The sequence below is a fragment of the Oryctolagus cuniculus genome, chromosome 10 (genome assembly GCF_964237555.1).
Source record: "Oryctolagus cuniculus chromosome 10, mOryCun1.1, whole genome shotgun sequence".
Taxonomy (NCBI): Eukaryota; Metazoa; Chordata; class Mammalia; order Lagomorpha; family Leporidae; genus Oryctolagus; species Oryctolagus cuniculus.
This window is the reverse complement of record NC_091441.1, coordinates 4,236,955-4,253,816: the sequence shown is the minus strand read 5'-3', so window position 1 is coordinate 4,253,816 and position 16,862 is coordinate 4,236,955. Positions and strand designations below refer to the sequence as shown.

The following is a 16,862-nucleotide window of genomic DNA, read 5'->3' as shown; positions in this document are numbered from 1 at the left end:
CTTGGGCGGTGGGGACAAGGGAGACACTGTCGTGGTCCTCACATGATCAGGCAGATGGCTGTCTATTGAATGAGTGAGAGAATAGCACATGGTGCTTAAAAATACAAAGCAGGTGCATGCTCCAGAGATTCTAAAGACCGCCTGGAGCTTTAGGACCGGACCGTGGTTGCCCATGGCGCCTCTGCAGACTCTTTAGCGGTGATGTGGTCGTACTGGGTTGGACGAGGCGCCGTGCAAACACTGGTGTCCTAAGAAGAGAAACTCGAGGGAGACGCCCAAGTGCAGATGGAGGAGGGAGGAGAGTGGAGCAGCCACAGGCCAGGGCACAGCGGGAACAGCCAGGCACCGCCGGAAGCATCCCACCCCAGAGCTTCTAGGGCAGCAAGGACCTGCCCACACCCAGAGACTCAGGGCTCCGCCTGTGGGCACGACTTTTGCTGTCTGGTCCTGTGTCGAGACTGCCACAGGAAGCCAACAGGAGGACTCAGGAGGGTCCCAGATTTCCACTTGCTGAGGTTTCACAGCCCGAAGGCAGCCTCAGAGTCCCTTCCAGGAGGTGGCCACCCTGGGGTCCATCCCTCCTTCTGTCCCTTGGGCCTGGCTTCCCAACCATCAAGGGCAGCTCAAGCCCCAGGTCTTGAAGTCACAGCAATTCTGCAGCGAGCCTGAGGGCTTATGGTCTAAGTAATGGTAGGTTTCTAGAAAAAGCCTGGCCTTTGGCACTGTGTGCATTCCAGAGCCTCACCCTGACCCGTGGCTCCCCCTCCCCGCTCCGTCCTCCTCCCAAGCCCCCTTCTCTGCCCTCAGTCTGGGTCTCTCCTGGTTCCAGTGCCCACCGGCGGCGCCCTGCCCTCCGTCCTCCTCCGTCTCCCTGCTTCTTGATCTCATCTGCTGTCCCCCGAGCTTGTCCAGCCTCCCCTGGACGTATATCAGGTATTTCCCACAAAAATGACTCACATGAGATTCCAGGGTGGGGGGACAGCAGTGGCTGTGGTCTAGCCACGCCTGAGATGTCAAGTTCAGTGTCAGGCACCTATCACTGATGGCTTGGAGTCACAGCTGTCACCCCCAAAACCAGAGGCCACACCTGTCCTCGGCACCAGCCACACCCAGCTTTACCTGGTGACACTACTGTCACCTGTGTGGTGTATCTCAGTTATCAGTTAGTTGAGGTTAGAGTCCTCCAGTGGGGGAGGGCGGGGAGCCAGGAATCTCTTGTTACTTGATTCACTCTCTTTTATGGAGGCTCAGGGTGGATATCTGTGCTACAATCTGCTGTTATGTTTCCAGATGGTGGAAGGTTCCGGAAGTGGTGTAAAGCCGGGCTGTCCCTCTGGCTGATGTTTGGCGAGACCTTGGTCCCTGGCCAGACCAGAGGGCACAAGGATCTGATGGTGACATTGTTCTTGCGGGAGCCCGGCATCACATGCCGACAATGCCAAGCTTCTCCGCCCCGGCCGGCAGCAAGGCCCCTTCCACAGTGGGAGCGCCAGGGGCCACCAGGCTATTGGACTGGCTGTCTTCTGCCCAGGATGGAATTCCATGCACAGAGTCGCGGCCGGGGCAAGTGCCGGGTGCCACACTGCTGTCCCCTGTGCAGAGCCAGCTGGTGAGGGCTACAGCCTGGGTCCTCGCCAGCTCCCTGGTCACGCTGACACCACCCGTGAGTGGTAGTCACCGTCCCATTCCAATCCCATAGTTTCATAAACCAACTGAATGCAAAATAAAAAGTCCAAATGTCAATTTGATGGGTCAGTTGCAAAAAAGCAGCCTCCAAGAGCCCGCAGTGCCACTTTCCTCCTCTCCGCTGACTCCCTTCAGCTCTGCCCAGCGTCCAGTACCAGCTGTAGGGCCTAGCAAACCGCGGGTCCCTGGCCGGCATCTCCGGCACTTGCACGTGGCACACTCGCTTCACCTTCGGCTCTGGGAACGGGTCTAAGCCAACCCTGGCCTCAGCTGAAGCGCCCTGGGGTCAAGCTTGCTGGTCAGACACCACTGGAAGGTGCTGGAGAAATCTCTCACTCTCGGGACTTTCTGGGGAGCTTTGCTAGGGTCCTGCCAGGCTGCTGGCTGGAGGAAGCCCCGCCCCGTCTGCCGCCAGGGGCAGGGCCCAGCTCCTGCTCCTGCAGGAGGCTTTGGCCCCGCTCCCACCCGCAGGGGATCAGCAGAAACCAGAAAAGCCTGTTGTTTCTTAATCCTGTCGTGGTAAGATGGACGGCACAGAGCAGCCTCTGTGACCAGCACGGAGGACTCTGCATGACTTGGTGAGTGGAATTCCTGGCATCCGCGCTGACCCCAGCTCTAAAGCTGCTTCCTGGGTACCCAGTTCCCACTCCTGGCAGACTGGGGGGCGAGGGACAGGGGGCTTTCATTTTCTGGTCTTTATCCTACCTGATGTCAAAGGCAACGGTGCAGTGGGAGGCAGGGGAGGGGTTGGCCCCAGCCTCCTTGGGTGACGCCCGCTGATCTCCGGGCAGGACGTGGCAGTGCCCTTGGAGCTCAAGGCCAGCACAGGAACACGTGGAAGCGCCCTCTCCAGCTGCGGGCTAGAGCTGGGTGGGGTGGGCAGCCAGGGCAGCAGTGCTGGGGAGGAGAAGGAAAAGTCAAAACACCGCAACTTCAGCACGCTCGCCAGGGCAGTGCACACACACACGGAGCTTCTGTACTGCCATGCGTTCCGTGAACGCCAGGGCAGGGGACTGGCAGTGTTACACCTGCAAGACGGGGCGGAGCCTCCGCTGGCTGGCAGGGTCTAAATGCCACAGCAGAAGAGACCAGCCCGAGGCCTGTGCGCACAGCACAGACACACCATGTGAGGACAGGCATGGGGGAGCGGGCTGTGGCACCATGAGCCCCAGGACCCAAGCTGCACTGGGCAGAGCTCCATGTGGGACCCAGGGTGGCCCTGGCGTGGAACACGCAGGCGTGGGAACAGCGCTGTGGGTGGCCACCGGCAGGGAGCCCAGGGTTCAAGGTAGTTCTCCGCTGCACCTGACACAATGCTCAGAGACCACGCTGTTGCGAGAAACCTGGTGAGACAGTCAGAGTTTGTGTCCTGGTGTCGATGTTGACTTACAACGGTGTGTAAAAGAAGTGAAGTTTTCTTTAAGTAAGAAGAAGAGAAGCTCCGAACAACATGATCAGAGGGGATGGTAGAGGACCAAGCCACCAGGTCTCGCAGCCTGGGGGCATTTGTTTGTGGTTAGCTTGGTATCTCCACAGGGCAAATGCAGTGGTTACACATTAGCTGCCGTAAGGGCGGCCTTTTCCGACTTGTCTCTGCTGAACCCAAACCTTGCTCTCTGTTGGAAAATATTTGTTAAGATGGGCTTCCATCCTGTTTGGTTTAGTGTGTCCACACGGGGAAGGGGCTGCGAGATGCAGCCAGTCTGGCTGCGTCTAGCCCCGGGCTCCCTCAACACCAGCGGCTTGGGGCGAGGCCACTGCTCGAGGGCCTGCTTCCACAGAGGGTGCGGCCCCTCCAAGCTCCCCTCTGTGGATCCCGGGGGGCAGCCTCCCCCTCTCACCCACAAACAAGGGTGCAGCCAAACAGGGCCACAGTGTGTTCCCGTCCCTGGAAATCCTGCCGACGTCCTGGGTCTCCGAGTCCTGGCGCTGTCTGCCTGGGAATCAGAGTCCCCTGGGCCTCTCTGAGGTCCAGCTCTTGCCTTTCAAACCCATATCCAAAAGTTCCCTGATAAACGTTTGCTCAGTTACTTTTCTTTCCTCGTCTCCAAGTTATCTGACCAGGTTTTTGATTTTCCATTAGAAAAACAACACACGTGTTTCTTGACTCGTTGCAATGAGCACGTGCTACTTCCTACAGACAACACGCCGCTGGGGGCACCTGCACCCATATCAGAGTGCCTGGGTCTGAGTCCCAGCTCTGCTTCTGAGCCAGCTTCCTGCTCATGTGCGCCCTGGGAGGCAGTGGGTTCCTGCCACCCACTTGGGAGACCTGGATTGAGTTCCTGGCTCCTGGCTCTGGCCTGGCCCAGCCCTGGCTTCTGCAGGCATCTGGGGAGTGAACCAGCAGATGGAAGAGTTCACTCTCTCTGTTGCTCGCCCTTCCAATAAATGAATAAAACTTAGGGAAAATATCCAGCAAAGGGATGAGGAGGGGGAAGGGGCCTTTCAAGATGTGAGAGGTCCTAGCCCGATGCCTGGCACATGGCACTGCCCCCAAGTCTTAGCCCCAGCACCACAGAGGGGAGGCCACAGCCCAGGCAGCGGCCGCATAGAGGGCGGAGCTTCATGTTCAAGGCCTGGTCCAGAGTTGGGGTCAAGGCCGAGGTTCTCCCAGGCTCTGCTAAGATGAGTAGGAGAATGCCGGCGCCATGGCTCACTAGGCTAATCCTCCGCCTGCGGTGCCGGCACACCAGGTTCTAGGCCAGATTCTGTCCCGGTTGCCCCTCTTCCAGTCCAGCTCTCTGCTGTGGCCCGGGAGTGCAGTGGAGGGTGGCCCAGGTTCTTGGGCCCTGCACCTGCATGGGAGACCAGGAGGAAGCACCTGGCTCCTGGCTTCAGATTGGCGCAGTGCGCCGGCTGCAACACGCCTGCCATAACAGCCACTTGTGGGGGTGAACCAACGGCAAAAGGAAGACCTTTCTCTCTCTCTCTCTGTCTAACTCTGCCTGTCAAAAAATTTAAAAAAAAAGATGAATATGAGAGAAGATGCTTTCTCCCCTCTGCCTCCAGTCAGTGTGACCAAGACCCCTGTCAGGCTGAACACACCAGAAGGGCACAGGTCCCTTTCCCCACCATCCAGGGATGCTATACTTTGGGCATGGTTGGGGCGTGGCTTTAGCATGTTCTCCAAGATCACGCATGTCGGGAGCACAGCCCCCAGCATGGCCATTGGAGGGGTGGGACCACTGAGAGGTGGGGCTCAGGGGACCCTTTTGTGTTAACAGAAATGGCCAGTGACTCCCCCAAAAGGGCAGCTGCTCACCGCCGGGGCTGACAGCCCAGGGCCAACCTCGTTCCCGTGGGCACACGGCTTTATCTGTAGCACCCCGGCCCCTCTGCCCAGGCTGTTGCTGCGGGCTGATGGTCAGCCTCCCCGCCTCCCTGCCCTCCCCTGCATGATTGCACAACCAACTCCCTCCACCTGTGTGTGCCTCACGGCTCTCCCAGGGACACCCAGCCCAGCCCTCTGGGCAGAACCCAGGCCCCGCCGTCCTCTCCTGCCGCAGGACCCACTGAAACGCTGCCATGAAGGTTGGATTTATTGTTTTTAAACTCTTTATTTATTTACTTAATTTATTTTTATTTAAAAGGCAGAGAGAGAGAGAGAGAGAGAGAGAGAGGAGATCTCCCTCCCACTGGTTCACTCCCCAGATGCCAGCACCAGCTGAGGCTGGGCTGGGTCAAAGCTGGGAGCTGGGGACGCCTATGTGCGTGGCAGGGACCCAGACACTGAGCCCTCACCTGCTGTCTGCCAGGCTGCGCATCAGCAGGAAGCTGGAGTCAGAAGAGGAGCCGGCACTCGAACCCAGGCACCCCGGCCGAGACTGGGGCGTCCCGGGCAGTGTCTTACCCACAGCACCTCCCTAGTGAGTCATCTTTCCTGTGCCTGGGGCCCCACTCGGGTGCCGGGAGGGCACTTAAGGGCAGGAGTCAGGCCCTGCGTGGCGGGGGCTGGGGAGCTGCAGCGTGGACGTCCACAGGGACCCTCCGGGATCTCAGGCTCCGGTGTTGCTGGGAACTCCTCGGGGATCTTGGTTTGTAACCTTTTCCATCTTGCGAGATGCTGGGGTGTGCAGGAAGCAGAGGCGCAGGCCAGCAGGCACCTGTGGCTTTGCAAAGACCTGCAGCCCTTCTGGAGAAGTTAGCGCTCCTGTGTGTGGCTTCTGTGGCCCTGTTTGGTTTCTGCTTCTCTCCCTGTGTCTTCCTTTTCTCCTTCTTCAAGTTTCCTTGTCTAGTTTTTGTAGGGGAAGGAGCACCAAATAACTTTTTTGAACAAACTGAATGAAAAATAAGTCCAAATGTCCATTTCGATGGGTCAGTTTGGGGGGGTGGGGACCAGCCTGCAGGGTCTCCAAGGGCCTGCACTGCCCCTCCTGCTCACCCTGGAGCTCTTCTTGCTGACCCTGGAAGGCCACAGGCCCCCTCCCCACCTCCTTTCTTTGCCTCCTGCTCTGGGCTCTGAGCCACAGAGCTCGCCCATCCCACCACCTTCTACCTCCTTCTCAGGACGGCCGCAAAGACTGCTCCTGAGCGCCATCTACTGGCTACGTTCTTCGCCTCCTACTGCTGCGCTTCCTTCTTACACATTCCTGGCCCTGGGTCGCGGCAGGCGCATTGTCAGATGGTTGTACGATGTTTGCTGCTGTGCGTGCACACGCCTCGCAGCTCGCTCACCTCCGTGTGCAGCTCAGCGCTCCCCAGTGTGTTCACAGAGCTGCACCACCAGTTTTAGAGCACTGTCCCCGCCCAAGAAGAAGCCCCGCACCCCCAAGCAGCCACTCTCTGGTTCCCCTGGAGACCAGCACTGTGCGGCTGCCTGCCTCTTGCATTCGCCCCCTCTGGACTTTGACACGAAGGGAGTCGCATGCGGCAAGGCCCCCTGTGTCTGGCTGGCTTCCCCGAGCACCTGCGTCCAGGGTTCTCACACACTGCGGCCTGTGTCAGGGCGTCCTTCCTTTTATGGCCAAGTGATGTTTCATTACCAGCTAGGACCCCGTTCAACGGCTGATGGACGTTTCTGCCTTTTGGGCACCATGAATAACGCTGTCCTGAGCACCACACTCAGTGTGCGCGAACGTGTGTGTGCGCGTGTGTGTGTGTGGACCCTGTTATTCTCTGGAGGATCCGGCCAGGAGCAGAACTGCTGGACAAGCCCGCAACTCTTGAATCAGGTGAGGAGCTGCCGTGCGGCCTCCCAGAGGGGCCGCACCTGTCACGTCCCCAGCCATGGAGGAAGGCCCCAAATCCTCCTCAACGCTTGTCTTCTGGCTTTCTGATTCTGGCCATCCTAGCAGGTGTCAAGAGGGGTCTCACCGAGCTTGGTGGTAACGCTGTGAGCATCTTTCTGTGTGCGTATCTGCCATCTGTGCATCTTCTCGGGAGAATGCACAAGTCCTTTGTCCATTTAAGCCCTGGGTTAGCTGTCCCTTTGTCACTGAATTGCCGTAGTTCATATCTGGGACACAGCTCCTTGATCAGATGTATGGTTTGCATTTCCCCCAATTCTGTGAGTTGTTTTTTTTTTTTTTTCTACTTTCCCCATGATGCCCCTTGCAGCATAACTTTAGTTTTTGAAGAAGTACGATTTGCTTCTAGTTACCTGTGGTCTCGTCTCATCTAAGAAACCATTGACTGCGCCAGCACTGTGCGGATTCACACTCGTGTTTTCTTCTAAGAGTTTTATGTGTTAACTCTTGGATGCGTTTTGAGTTCACTTTCGTGTGGGGTGTGAGGAACGGCCGGAGTGCATCCTTGGCACGCGGATATCCAGGTGTGCCTGCACCATCCGTTGACAAGGCTCTCCCGTTTGGATTTTATCTTGGAACCCTTGTTGAAAAACCAACTGGCTATACCCTTGCGGCTTTATTGCTAGACTTGCAGTTCCATCTGACTGACACCCAGGTGCATCCTTAGCTGGTACCACATTGTCCTCCGTGGCCATTCCTAAAGTGGATAGATGTTCTGGATCGCAGAATTGAGAGAGAGAGAGAGAGAGAGAGAGAGAGAGAGAGAGAGAAAGAAAGAAGGAAACTTCCAAAGCCCGAAACTTCTGCCTGAGTGCCAGCCCCTGCCCACATGGCACTGCCCCTTCCCCATCAGCGTCCGGCACAGTTTCCCTGCAGACGGCGCCTGTCTCACTCCAGGAGGCTGCACAGGCGTGCCCCGCGGCTCGGGTGCTGCTCCGTTGGCCGTGGTGGGCCCGTGCTGCTGAGAGCCACACTCGTGTCTGTTGCAGATTGGTTGGGTCCTTGGCAAAGGCGAGGCCAGGCCCTGGTGCTGGTGAGGACGGGGAAGTGGCTTACTCAGAGGGCTTCCCTGGGATCGGATGGGGCTGGACTTGGCGGTGGCCCTCCCCGCTTGTAGCTGAAGGTCTGTGTCCCCCTCTGGTTCTGCAGTGACCGTCACGTCTTCATCTGGGGCCCCTTCTCTGCGCTGCTCTCTGCCTGCCTGTCCGCAGGAAGTGGGGCTCTCTGTGGTCTCAGTTTCCAGGGCCCCTCCTTTGTGGCTCTCTGAGGTGCTCTGATGGGAAGAGCTGCAGGGAGGAACCCCACAGTGCATTTCAGGCGCACCTTACAAATTACGCTCCCTCCTGCCTGCGGTGGGTCATCCCACCTGGGGGTCCTCGTGTTTGTTTTCACCTCCCAGTCTCTCCCTCTGATCTCCAATGCCGGGCAGGTGGCCTGCATTGAAAGGCACGCGTGGTCCCTGTCATGAAAACAACCAACTTTGGGGCCCACAGAGCAGGGATCACACTCGCAGCTCCGCAGCCCTCTGTGCTTGGCTTGGCCGAAGCCGGGCGGCTGCGGCAGGGGACGGCCGCGGCAGGGGACGGCCTTTCTGGAGGTGTCTGGAAGAGCACAGGTTCAAAGTCTGGAATCCGGCTGAAGCCGTCTGTCACCCGTTCCCAGGCCTCGGCCCTGCTGGCGCTGCTGCTACTGCTGGACGGGGGCATGCTCTCCTCGCCCGCGCCGCCCCCCGGCCCCCTGGAGAAGATCGGCCAGTACATCGACCTCCACCAGGATGAGTTTGTCCAGGTAGGAGCGGCTGCACTGCCCCGGGAGCTGGGCGAGATGCCTGCTTGCTGGGGGAGGTGGACTTTTTTGCCTGACAACTTAATCCCCTTACAAATTTGATTCCGTAGGGAATTAGAGGTCAGTACTCATTAGGCCTGTGTGAGATCACTGCCCCAGGCCTGCCACTACACGGGACCTTGCGGAGCGTCCCCAGCTCATGGGATCCCGCAGTGTCCACCTGGGACGGCAGCTCTGATCAAGCTGTACTTAACGCCCCAGGTCCTGGCCCCCTGCTGTTCTTCTGCACCCGCCCCGCTCCTCCTGCTTCAGACTCCTTCCCTGTGGTCCCCACCCCCAGCTGGCCCCAGCTGGCCGGCCACACCTGCGCAGTTGCTCAAGTGAGGTCCGGGCAGAGCTGAGGGGCCAGAGTCTCTGAGAAGCCGGCGTTGTATGCACGGCAGCCTGGGTGGAACATGACCTTTATCTCTACCCTCACGGCCCTCTACTCCCAGAGTGTGGGAGGAAGGGGAGCTGGAGGCCGGCATGGGAGAGGGGAGAGCGAGGGCTGGCTGTAGCTCCAGTCCCGCTGGGCAGCTCCCAGCTCTGCTTTCCACCCTTCTATGGGCCACACACCCCCCACCCCATGCTGCGGCGTTGTTGCTTTTGCTCACCAGCCTGTGAGCTCCCTGGGGCCTCACTGGACTTTGGGCCCTGGGCCCCCAAACCATCTGGCGCGTGGTCGGCACTAGGTATATGTTAATGGAATCAACGCACCACTTGCAGGGCTATTCTTGTGCAAACAATTAGATAGGTGCAAAGATGAGCGTCCAGGCCAGGTTCCAAAGTTTAAGCTGTGTGCAGCCCCCCACCCCCACCCCACTGGAGAGCTGACGTGACACGGGGGCCTTCTGGGGTGGGATTTCCAGAACAGGCTGCAGCCACGAGGCCGGGAAAGGCTGGGGGTGGGGTTGGGTGCTGGTTTGGGCCTCTTCCTGCCCCTTCCTCTGTACCTAAATCCGTTCAATTCAGGGAGAACCCAGTCGCATGGGCTCTACAAATTCTACTTTAAGAATTGTGACGTGCAAAATTCTCTAAATTACAATACAAATGAAAGTACTGTATCCAGGATAGAGAGAGCCCCAGAAAAGAAGCTAGGAAGTGGAGTTCGAGAGGAGTTGTCCAAAATACGGGCATCTCTTCAGGAAAGTGACAACTGTACCGGTCCCAGCCCCGGGCTGTGACTGTGCATGGGTCGTCGCCATGCCCCTGCAGGTAGGCAGCTCAGTCCTCTGCACAGAAGGGACACCTCGCAGACCAACAGGTGCAGCCAGGGGGTGGCGGCGAATTGTAAATACAGAGCGTGGCCAGGAGGAGCCAGCAGAGGCCGCTGCGGGGATAACTGCTGTGAGCCAGGGTGGCCCAGAGGCGTCAGGGGCACTGGAGGGAAGTCAGGTGTCCCCGGGGAAGGCCGCTGCCCTGATGGGGCGGGGAGGGGACCAGCTCTTGGCTCCTAGGAACTAGAAACTGCAGAGAGGAACTTGCCTGGGTTTGCAAGCCTGCTGGACCCCCTGGGGCACCTGCTCCATCTCATGGCCCTGGCCTCTGGTTCGCGACCAAACCCCAGTGCACAGCCAGTTACTCCCGCAGGACCCCATCTGCACTCGTGTAGCCTCACCGAGGGTCCTGGGCCCCCTCAGGCTAATCCTGCATTGCCTCTCTGCACAGACACTCAGGGAGTGGGTGGCCGTGGAGAGCGATTCTGTCCAACCCGTGCCTCGTCTCCGGCAAGAGCTGCTGCGGATGATGGCCATGGCTGCCGAGAAGCTCCAGCGCCTGGGAGCCAGCGTGGACTCCGTGGACCTGGGTTCTCAGCAGGTGCTGTCGGTCTCCCTCCTGCCCCAAAACGGCTGCTTTTGTGGGCATCAGCCACGTCTTCCCAGGATGGTGACAAGAGGGGGCTTTCCCTGACCAGCAATCAATACCCCCCTCAATCGCGACTAAACCTGCCCCCCTTGTGGGCCTATCAGGACTCCCAAGGTTGGGAGCCAGTGGAGGAGGCAGGAAGGACAGCTGATTTTGGAAAGCACCCCTCTCCCCACTCCCCCAACCTCCTTGTACTATTTGCTTTTTTTGCAGGGATTGCTCAAATTTCTCCCAAATTCCCCTTTCCCATCAATGTCTCTGCTTCTTTCTCAAAGGCCCCGTGTACAGCTCTGCATTATTTTATTTTAAAAAATCGATTTATTTTATTTGCAATGCAGAGAGAGAGAGAGAGAGAGATTGTCCATGTACCATGCATGGGGTTCATTCCTCCATGGCTGCATCAGCCAGGTTGTGGCCCAGGAGCCTGGAACTCCATCTGGATCTCCCACATGGGTACTTGGACCATCAGTGCCTGCTTTTCCAGGCCATTAGCAGGGAGCTGGATCGGAAGTGCAGCAGCCAAGATTCGAACTGGTGCTCATATGGGATGGCGCATTGCAGGCATTGGCTAACCTGTTGTGCTACCGCGTCAGCCCGTGCACTGCATTCTGTCATCAGAACCTTGTGCTGTGGCTTCGGCCAGCCCCAGAAGTATCTGCCCCCCATTTTAATGCAGCTGAGATCTGAGTTCTTGTTGAAGAGCACGTCCAAGTACCCTTTGAGGGCGAGCTCACGGAAGGGCTGCACTGCCCATTATGTTTTATGTTTAATCAGCGTTTTAGAGATGCAAAAACACAGGATGAGCTCTGCGGAGACAGGGACCGGCCCCCCGGTGCCAGGCCTGAGTTTTCTGCACGTGTCATAGAGGACACATTAAAACAGCACGACTGTTTTCCTCTGCAGCTGCCTGGTGGACAGAGTCTTCCTCTACCGCCCATCCTACTGGCCGAGCTGGGCAACGACCCGAGGAAACCCACTGTGTGCTTCTACGGCCACCTGGACGTGCAGCCCGCGAAGCAGGGCGACGGGTGGCTGGCAGACCCGTACACGCTGACGGAGGTGGACGGTCAGTGACCCTCAAGCCCAGGGATGCTGGATGAAGACTCTCGGCCGGGCCCCTGACCTCAGCCTGCTCCAACCTGTCGCTAGCAAGAAGCAGAAAGGCTGTTCCCGGGGCTGCCACGCAGCTCTTTCATTTCCGGGGCAAATGATGAACTTTGTGCCCCTGGATGGGGGAGGGGGGGCGGGTCTCAGGTTCTCAGGAAATTGGTCATCTACTCACACGTTTGTCTTCTTTTTTTAAAACTGGAGAACAAACGTATTTTAAAATAGTTATTTATTTGAAAGGCAGAGAGACAGACACGGATCCTCCATCCGATGGCTCACTCCTCAGCCATCTGCAATGGTCAGGGCTGGGCCAGGCTGGAGCCGGGAACTCCATCCCGGCCTCCTATGTGGGTGGCAGGGACCCCCTACTACTTGAGCCATCACCTGTAGCGCTTGAATCCAGGCCCTCAGATGTGGATGTGGGTCTCCCAACTGGTATCTTAACCACTAGGCCAGGCACCTGCCCTGTATTTTTGTCTTAGTTAGAATTCGTATTTTATAAAGAATAGAGTAAGGAAGGTTAATAGACGTACCCACATATCTTTTCCCATTCGTCTGCTGATTGTAGACTCTCACAGCCGCTGATATTCCACAGCACATCCTCGGGTCTCTTCAGTGAACTTGGATAAAATAGTCGTCGACCACAAGGCCAAGGGGGATCTCTGTGCGTTCCAAGTTAGCTTATTTTATCTGACCTACTCGTGACCATCCCAGTCGTGCGAAGAAATCCCACCTGGCGATTCAGAGCCACATGGTGTCTGGAACATCAGAACACACTGTTACACCAGGACCCATGAAACAGCGCTTGCTCCTGGCTCACTCAGCAGAGGCAGCCACACTTCCTGAAAATTCTTCCTTTGCGTTTACAGGAAAACTCTATGGCCGGGGAGCCACAGACAACAAAGGCCCTGTCTTGGCTTGGATCAATGCTGTGAGCACCTTCGGCGCCGTGGAGCAAGTAGGTGGCTGTTTGGGATGGAGGGCGGGGGACATGCTGGTGACAGAGGATGCCTGCAGGCTTGCGGTAGCTTTCGGCGGTCCTTGGAGGAGTGTGCCCCCGTGACATCCACCTGCAGACGAGAGCTTACCCAGGGCAGCCTGCTAGTGACAGCAACCACGCTCTGAGGACATGTTAAAACACAAAACCCAACCCAAACATGACAACCTTGTGGCTGAGCTACTGTTTGCTCTGACTTGTCATTTAAAAAAAAAAAAAAAAAATCTTTGTCCTTGTCATCTTCCCTTTTTTTTATCACTAGCACAGACACACAAACTCCTAAACCTGAGTTGGCTACTTGATAAGGTACTGAGATATAGATAACTGCTGCAACACAGCCTTTTTTTTTTTATTTTTTTAAAAATGTATTTATTTGTGGGCTGGTGCCGCGGCTCACTAGGCTAATCCTCCACCTGCGGCGCCGGCACACCAGGTTCTAGTCCCGGTCGGGGCAGCGGATTCTGTCCCAGTTGCCCCTCTTCCACGCCAGCTCTCTGCTGTGGCCCGGAGTGCAGTGGAGGATGGCCCAAGTGCTTGAGCCCTGCACCCGCATGGGAGACCAGGAGAAGCACCTGGCTCCTGGCTTCGGATCAGCGCGGTGTGCCGGCCACAGGGCGCCGGCCGCAGTGGCCATTGGAGGGTGAACCAACAGCAAAGGAAGACCTTTCTCTCTGTCTCTCTCTGCTCTCTCACTGTCCACTCTGCCTGTCAAAAGAAAAAAGAGAATGTATTTATTTGAGAAGCAGAGTTAGAGAAGTTGGGGGGCGGGGTGAGATAGAAATCTTCTATGCACTGGTTCACTACCCAGATGGCTGCAATGGCCAGAACTGGGCCAGGTCAAAACTCAGGGCAGGAGCCCCACCCAGGACTCCCATGTGGGTGGCAGGGGCCCAAGTACTCGGCCATCTCTGCTGCTTTCCTCACGGGGAGCAGGATCTGAAGCAGAGCAGCCAGGACTCAGTCTGGTGCCCCAAGATGGGATATTGTCATCGCAGTCAGAGGTTTAATCCCTGCACCGTGAAGCCCACCCTACTGGACAGGCTACGCCCTGGGGGCTCTTCCTTTGGGTGCCTGGGGGCTTCTACCAGGTGTGCTGTGCAGTTGCCTCAACTGTTATGCAATGGAGGACCTTCCTGGGCCCAGGTTTGCATTTTTAACCACCTGAGGCCAGGTTCCCTAACCAGTCTTCTACCAGCCAATGTGCTTCAACCCCTGATGGTGGAATCCAGCTGCGTGGCCGCGGGGCTCAGACTCTGCACTGTGGAAATGGCTGCCTGGATGTGGGTGCCATGCGGAAGGCTGGCGACCCGTGTTGCCCAGACATGGCGCTTCTTGCTCCCACGGGAGCTCGAGGGGGACCTGGCCTTGGAGCCCAGCCCCTCTCATTCCCCTCAGGGCCCTGGAACCTGCTGCTGAGGAGGACTGGCTCCAAGGTCAGGGACACCTGTGAGGGGCTGGGAAGGGCATGAGGGAGGGAGGGCAGTCGCCACCACCCCACTCCCAAGGGCTCCCCCGGTAGCTCCCCTCTAGCTGCGGCCTGGACGCGGCAGTGGAGGAAACACAGAGCACTTACCGTGTGCCAGACCCGGCGAGAGGCCCGGGACTGACGTGCAGGCACCAGCAGCCCTGGCCTTGGTGATGCTCACCCTGCCCCCTCACTCACTCTGGGCTTCTTAGCACCTTCCCCTTCCGCTGAGCGCACGTTGCGGAGGTGCCTCCTTTTAGAACAGGAAGTCTGCCAGCAGCAATTTTTAAATCCCAGGACTGAGATTTTAATCAAATATGCAGAAGCAGCTGATATTAACACTGTTCAGTGTGGCCCTCTGGCGTCAGCGAGGCTTTGTGCTGGCTCCGAGTGGCGGCAACACACAGGAAAGAGAGCTGTTTCCTGATCTGACCCTACAAAGTATCAGCACCCAGGGTGCACCGAGGAGTCTGTGAAACTAACCTTAAAACTACACGGCCTTAAAGAAAAAGTCCTGTCCAGCATGTCTACCTCTTCTCATTAGCAAGGCTTTAATTCAATCAAGTGCTTTGAACACTGGCTATTTAAGAAGGAAACAGGGCCCATTTGTTGGGCTCATGGGCTAAAAGCAAAGTGGGGCTGCATCACCCAGCAAGCCCCCTGCTGACCTGGGCAGAGGCTTGGGGAGCAGAAAAGCCTTTCTGAGACAAAACAGGTTTGGGACCGGGTTTCAGCTGGGGGGAGACGAGAGTGGGAGTCGGTCTCTGGGTGCCACCGCCACGGGTACACACAACACCACGTGGGGCGGCCCCAGGCTGGCCCGAGGCTTCCAGGGTCCATCTTTGGGGGTGCCCCTCCCTGGTCCCTCCATGGGTGCGGCCCTGGACGTTGGCAGTGTCCTTCCCTGGAGACAGTTTCGTCCGATGCCAGGGGGCGGCCTCTCGGGGGGTTATTTTCCACTGAGACACAAGCAGATGAGGAGGGAGTTAACTACTCCTGACTTAACTCCCTTATCTCACGGAGAAAGGCAAGCTGGAGAAATCAGGGTGCGTTCCTGGCTGGGTCCTGCTGACCACTGCAAACCTGTCTTCTTATCCACGATGCTCACTTAGCTGAACAAGCTCTGAGCATTTGCTATGGCCTGGGCTTCCCACCTGCCCACACATACTCCTTCCACGCTTCCCCCCTCTCTCTCCTCTCTTCCCTCTCCTCTCTCTCCTCTCTCCTCTCTCCTCTCTCCTGTCCCCCCCCCCCCCATTCCTTTGGGGTAAGTAATACTTATAAGAAAGAGCCTAAATAAATTCTGAAATCTGCCTTGCTTTTCAGATTTCAATCCCGCCGCGCCTCGTTTTCTGACCTGTGAGCTGGCAGGGCTCATTTCTGCCTCACAGACTTGTTGAGAAGTTCAAGCAAAGAAAGAAAGATCCACGAGGCCCTCTGGTGGCACCAGGCCCCTCCTGAGGGTCAGGATCTCGCTCGCTCCCTCTCTCCTGGCCTTGTCCACAGAGAACTGGAACCATGTCACTTCACTGTGTTGTTCTCCTAGGAGGCAGGATGAGTGTTAATGCCCACATGTCACAGAGAGGTAGCTGCTGATGGTGACCGGGCACACCCTGGGTGTGAAGAAGCAGCGTGGACTCTACACAGGCCAGGGTCCTGGCCCAGTCCTCCTCCAATGGCTTGATTTGTGAATTGTATTGATTTACTCATTTTTATTTGAGAGGCCAGGGGACACAGAACAAGGCAGATTGAGAGAGCTTCCATCTGATGGTTCACTCTTTTTTTTTGACAGGCAGAGTGGACAGTGAGAGAGAGAGACAGACAGAAAGAAAGGTCTTCCTTTGCTGTCGGTTCACCCTCCAGTGGCCCCCGTGACCGGCACGCTGCGGCCGGCGCACCGCGCTGATCTGATGGCAGGAGCCAGGTACTTATCCTGGTCTCCCATGGGGTGCAGGGCCCAAGCACTTGGGCCATCCTCCACTGCACTCCCTGGCCACAGCAGAGAGCTAGACTGGAAGAGGAGAAACCAGGACAGAATCCGGCGCCCCAACCGGGACTAGAACCCAGTGTGCCGGCGCCGCAAGGCGGAGGATTAGCCTAGTGAGCCGCGGCACCGGCCCTGGTTCACTCATCAAAGGTCCTCAACAGGTAGGGCTAGGCCAGGTCAAAGACAGGAACTCAACCCAGGTGTCCCATGTGGGTGGCAGGGACCCAACAGCTTGAGCCAGCACCTGCTGTCTCCCAGTGTCTGCATTAGAGGGAGGCTGTAGTCAGCAGTGGAGCCAGGACTGGAACTCGGGCACTTCCGCTAGGAATGTAGGCATTCCCTCCACTAGGCCAAAAGCCCACCCCAACTTTGTGCTTTATTAAATATGATTTGGCAGAAAACCCTTAGAAATGCCAATGCAAAAAAAAAAAAATTCCAACGGCTCTCAGCAGTTGTTGGAAGTTAAATGTTAACGAAGAACTTGCAGTGATCAAGATCTCAGAAATTTAACTCAGCTTTCTGAGATGCACAAAAACGCCAGCGGTCTGTTTGAACAAATCATTTTCCCAGAATGCCCTCCTCCAACTGCACCGGGGAAGGTCACTCGTCTTCCAGCACGTAATCCTCTACCCAGCTTGCATGTGTTAATCCGCGCAGAGTCAATCCCACTCTTAGAGCTGA

General features: G+C 57.3%; 1 protein-coding gene across 4 annotated transcripts in view; it reads left to right on the top strand.

The window, feature by feature from the left end:
- CNDP1 (carnosine dipeptidase 1) overlaps positions 1 to 16,862 on the top strand; it is a 42,183-nt gene that overhangs the window by 8,515 nt on the left and 16,806 nt on the right. For 2 of the 4 annotated variants that reach the window (XM_070050050.1, XM_008261469.4), the window contains exons 2-5: positions 8,598 to 8,723; positions 10,428 to 10,577; positions 11,529 to 11,691; positions 12,602 to 12,690. In XM_070050050.1, coding sequence (XP_069906151.1) covers positions 8,598 to 8,723; positions 10,428 to 10,577; positions 11,529 to 11,691; positions 12,602 to 12,690 — 528 coding nt within the window. Of the gene's footprint in view, positions 1 to 2,124; positions 2,265 to 5,096; positions 5,221 to 8,597; positions 8,724 to 10,427; positions 10,578 to 11,528; positions 11,692 to 12,601; positions 12,691 to 16,862 lie in introns of those variants that run through there. The other 2 variants (XM_008261470.4, XM_017344234.3) reach the window with 2 other exon arrangements.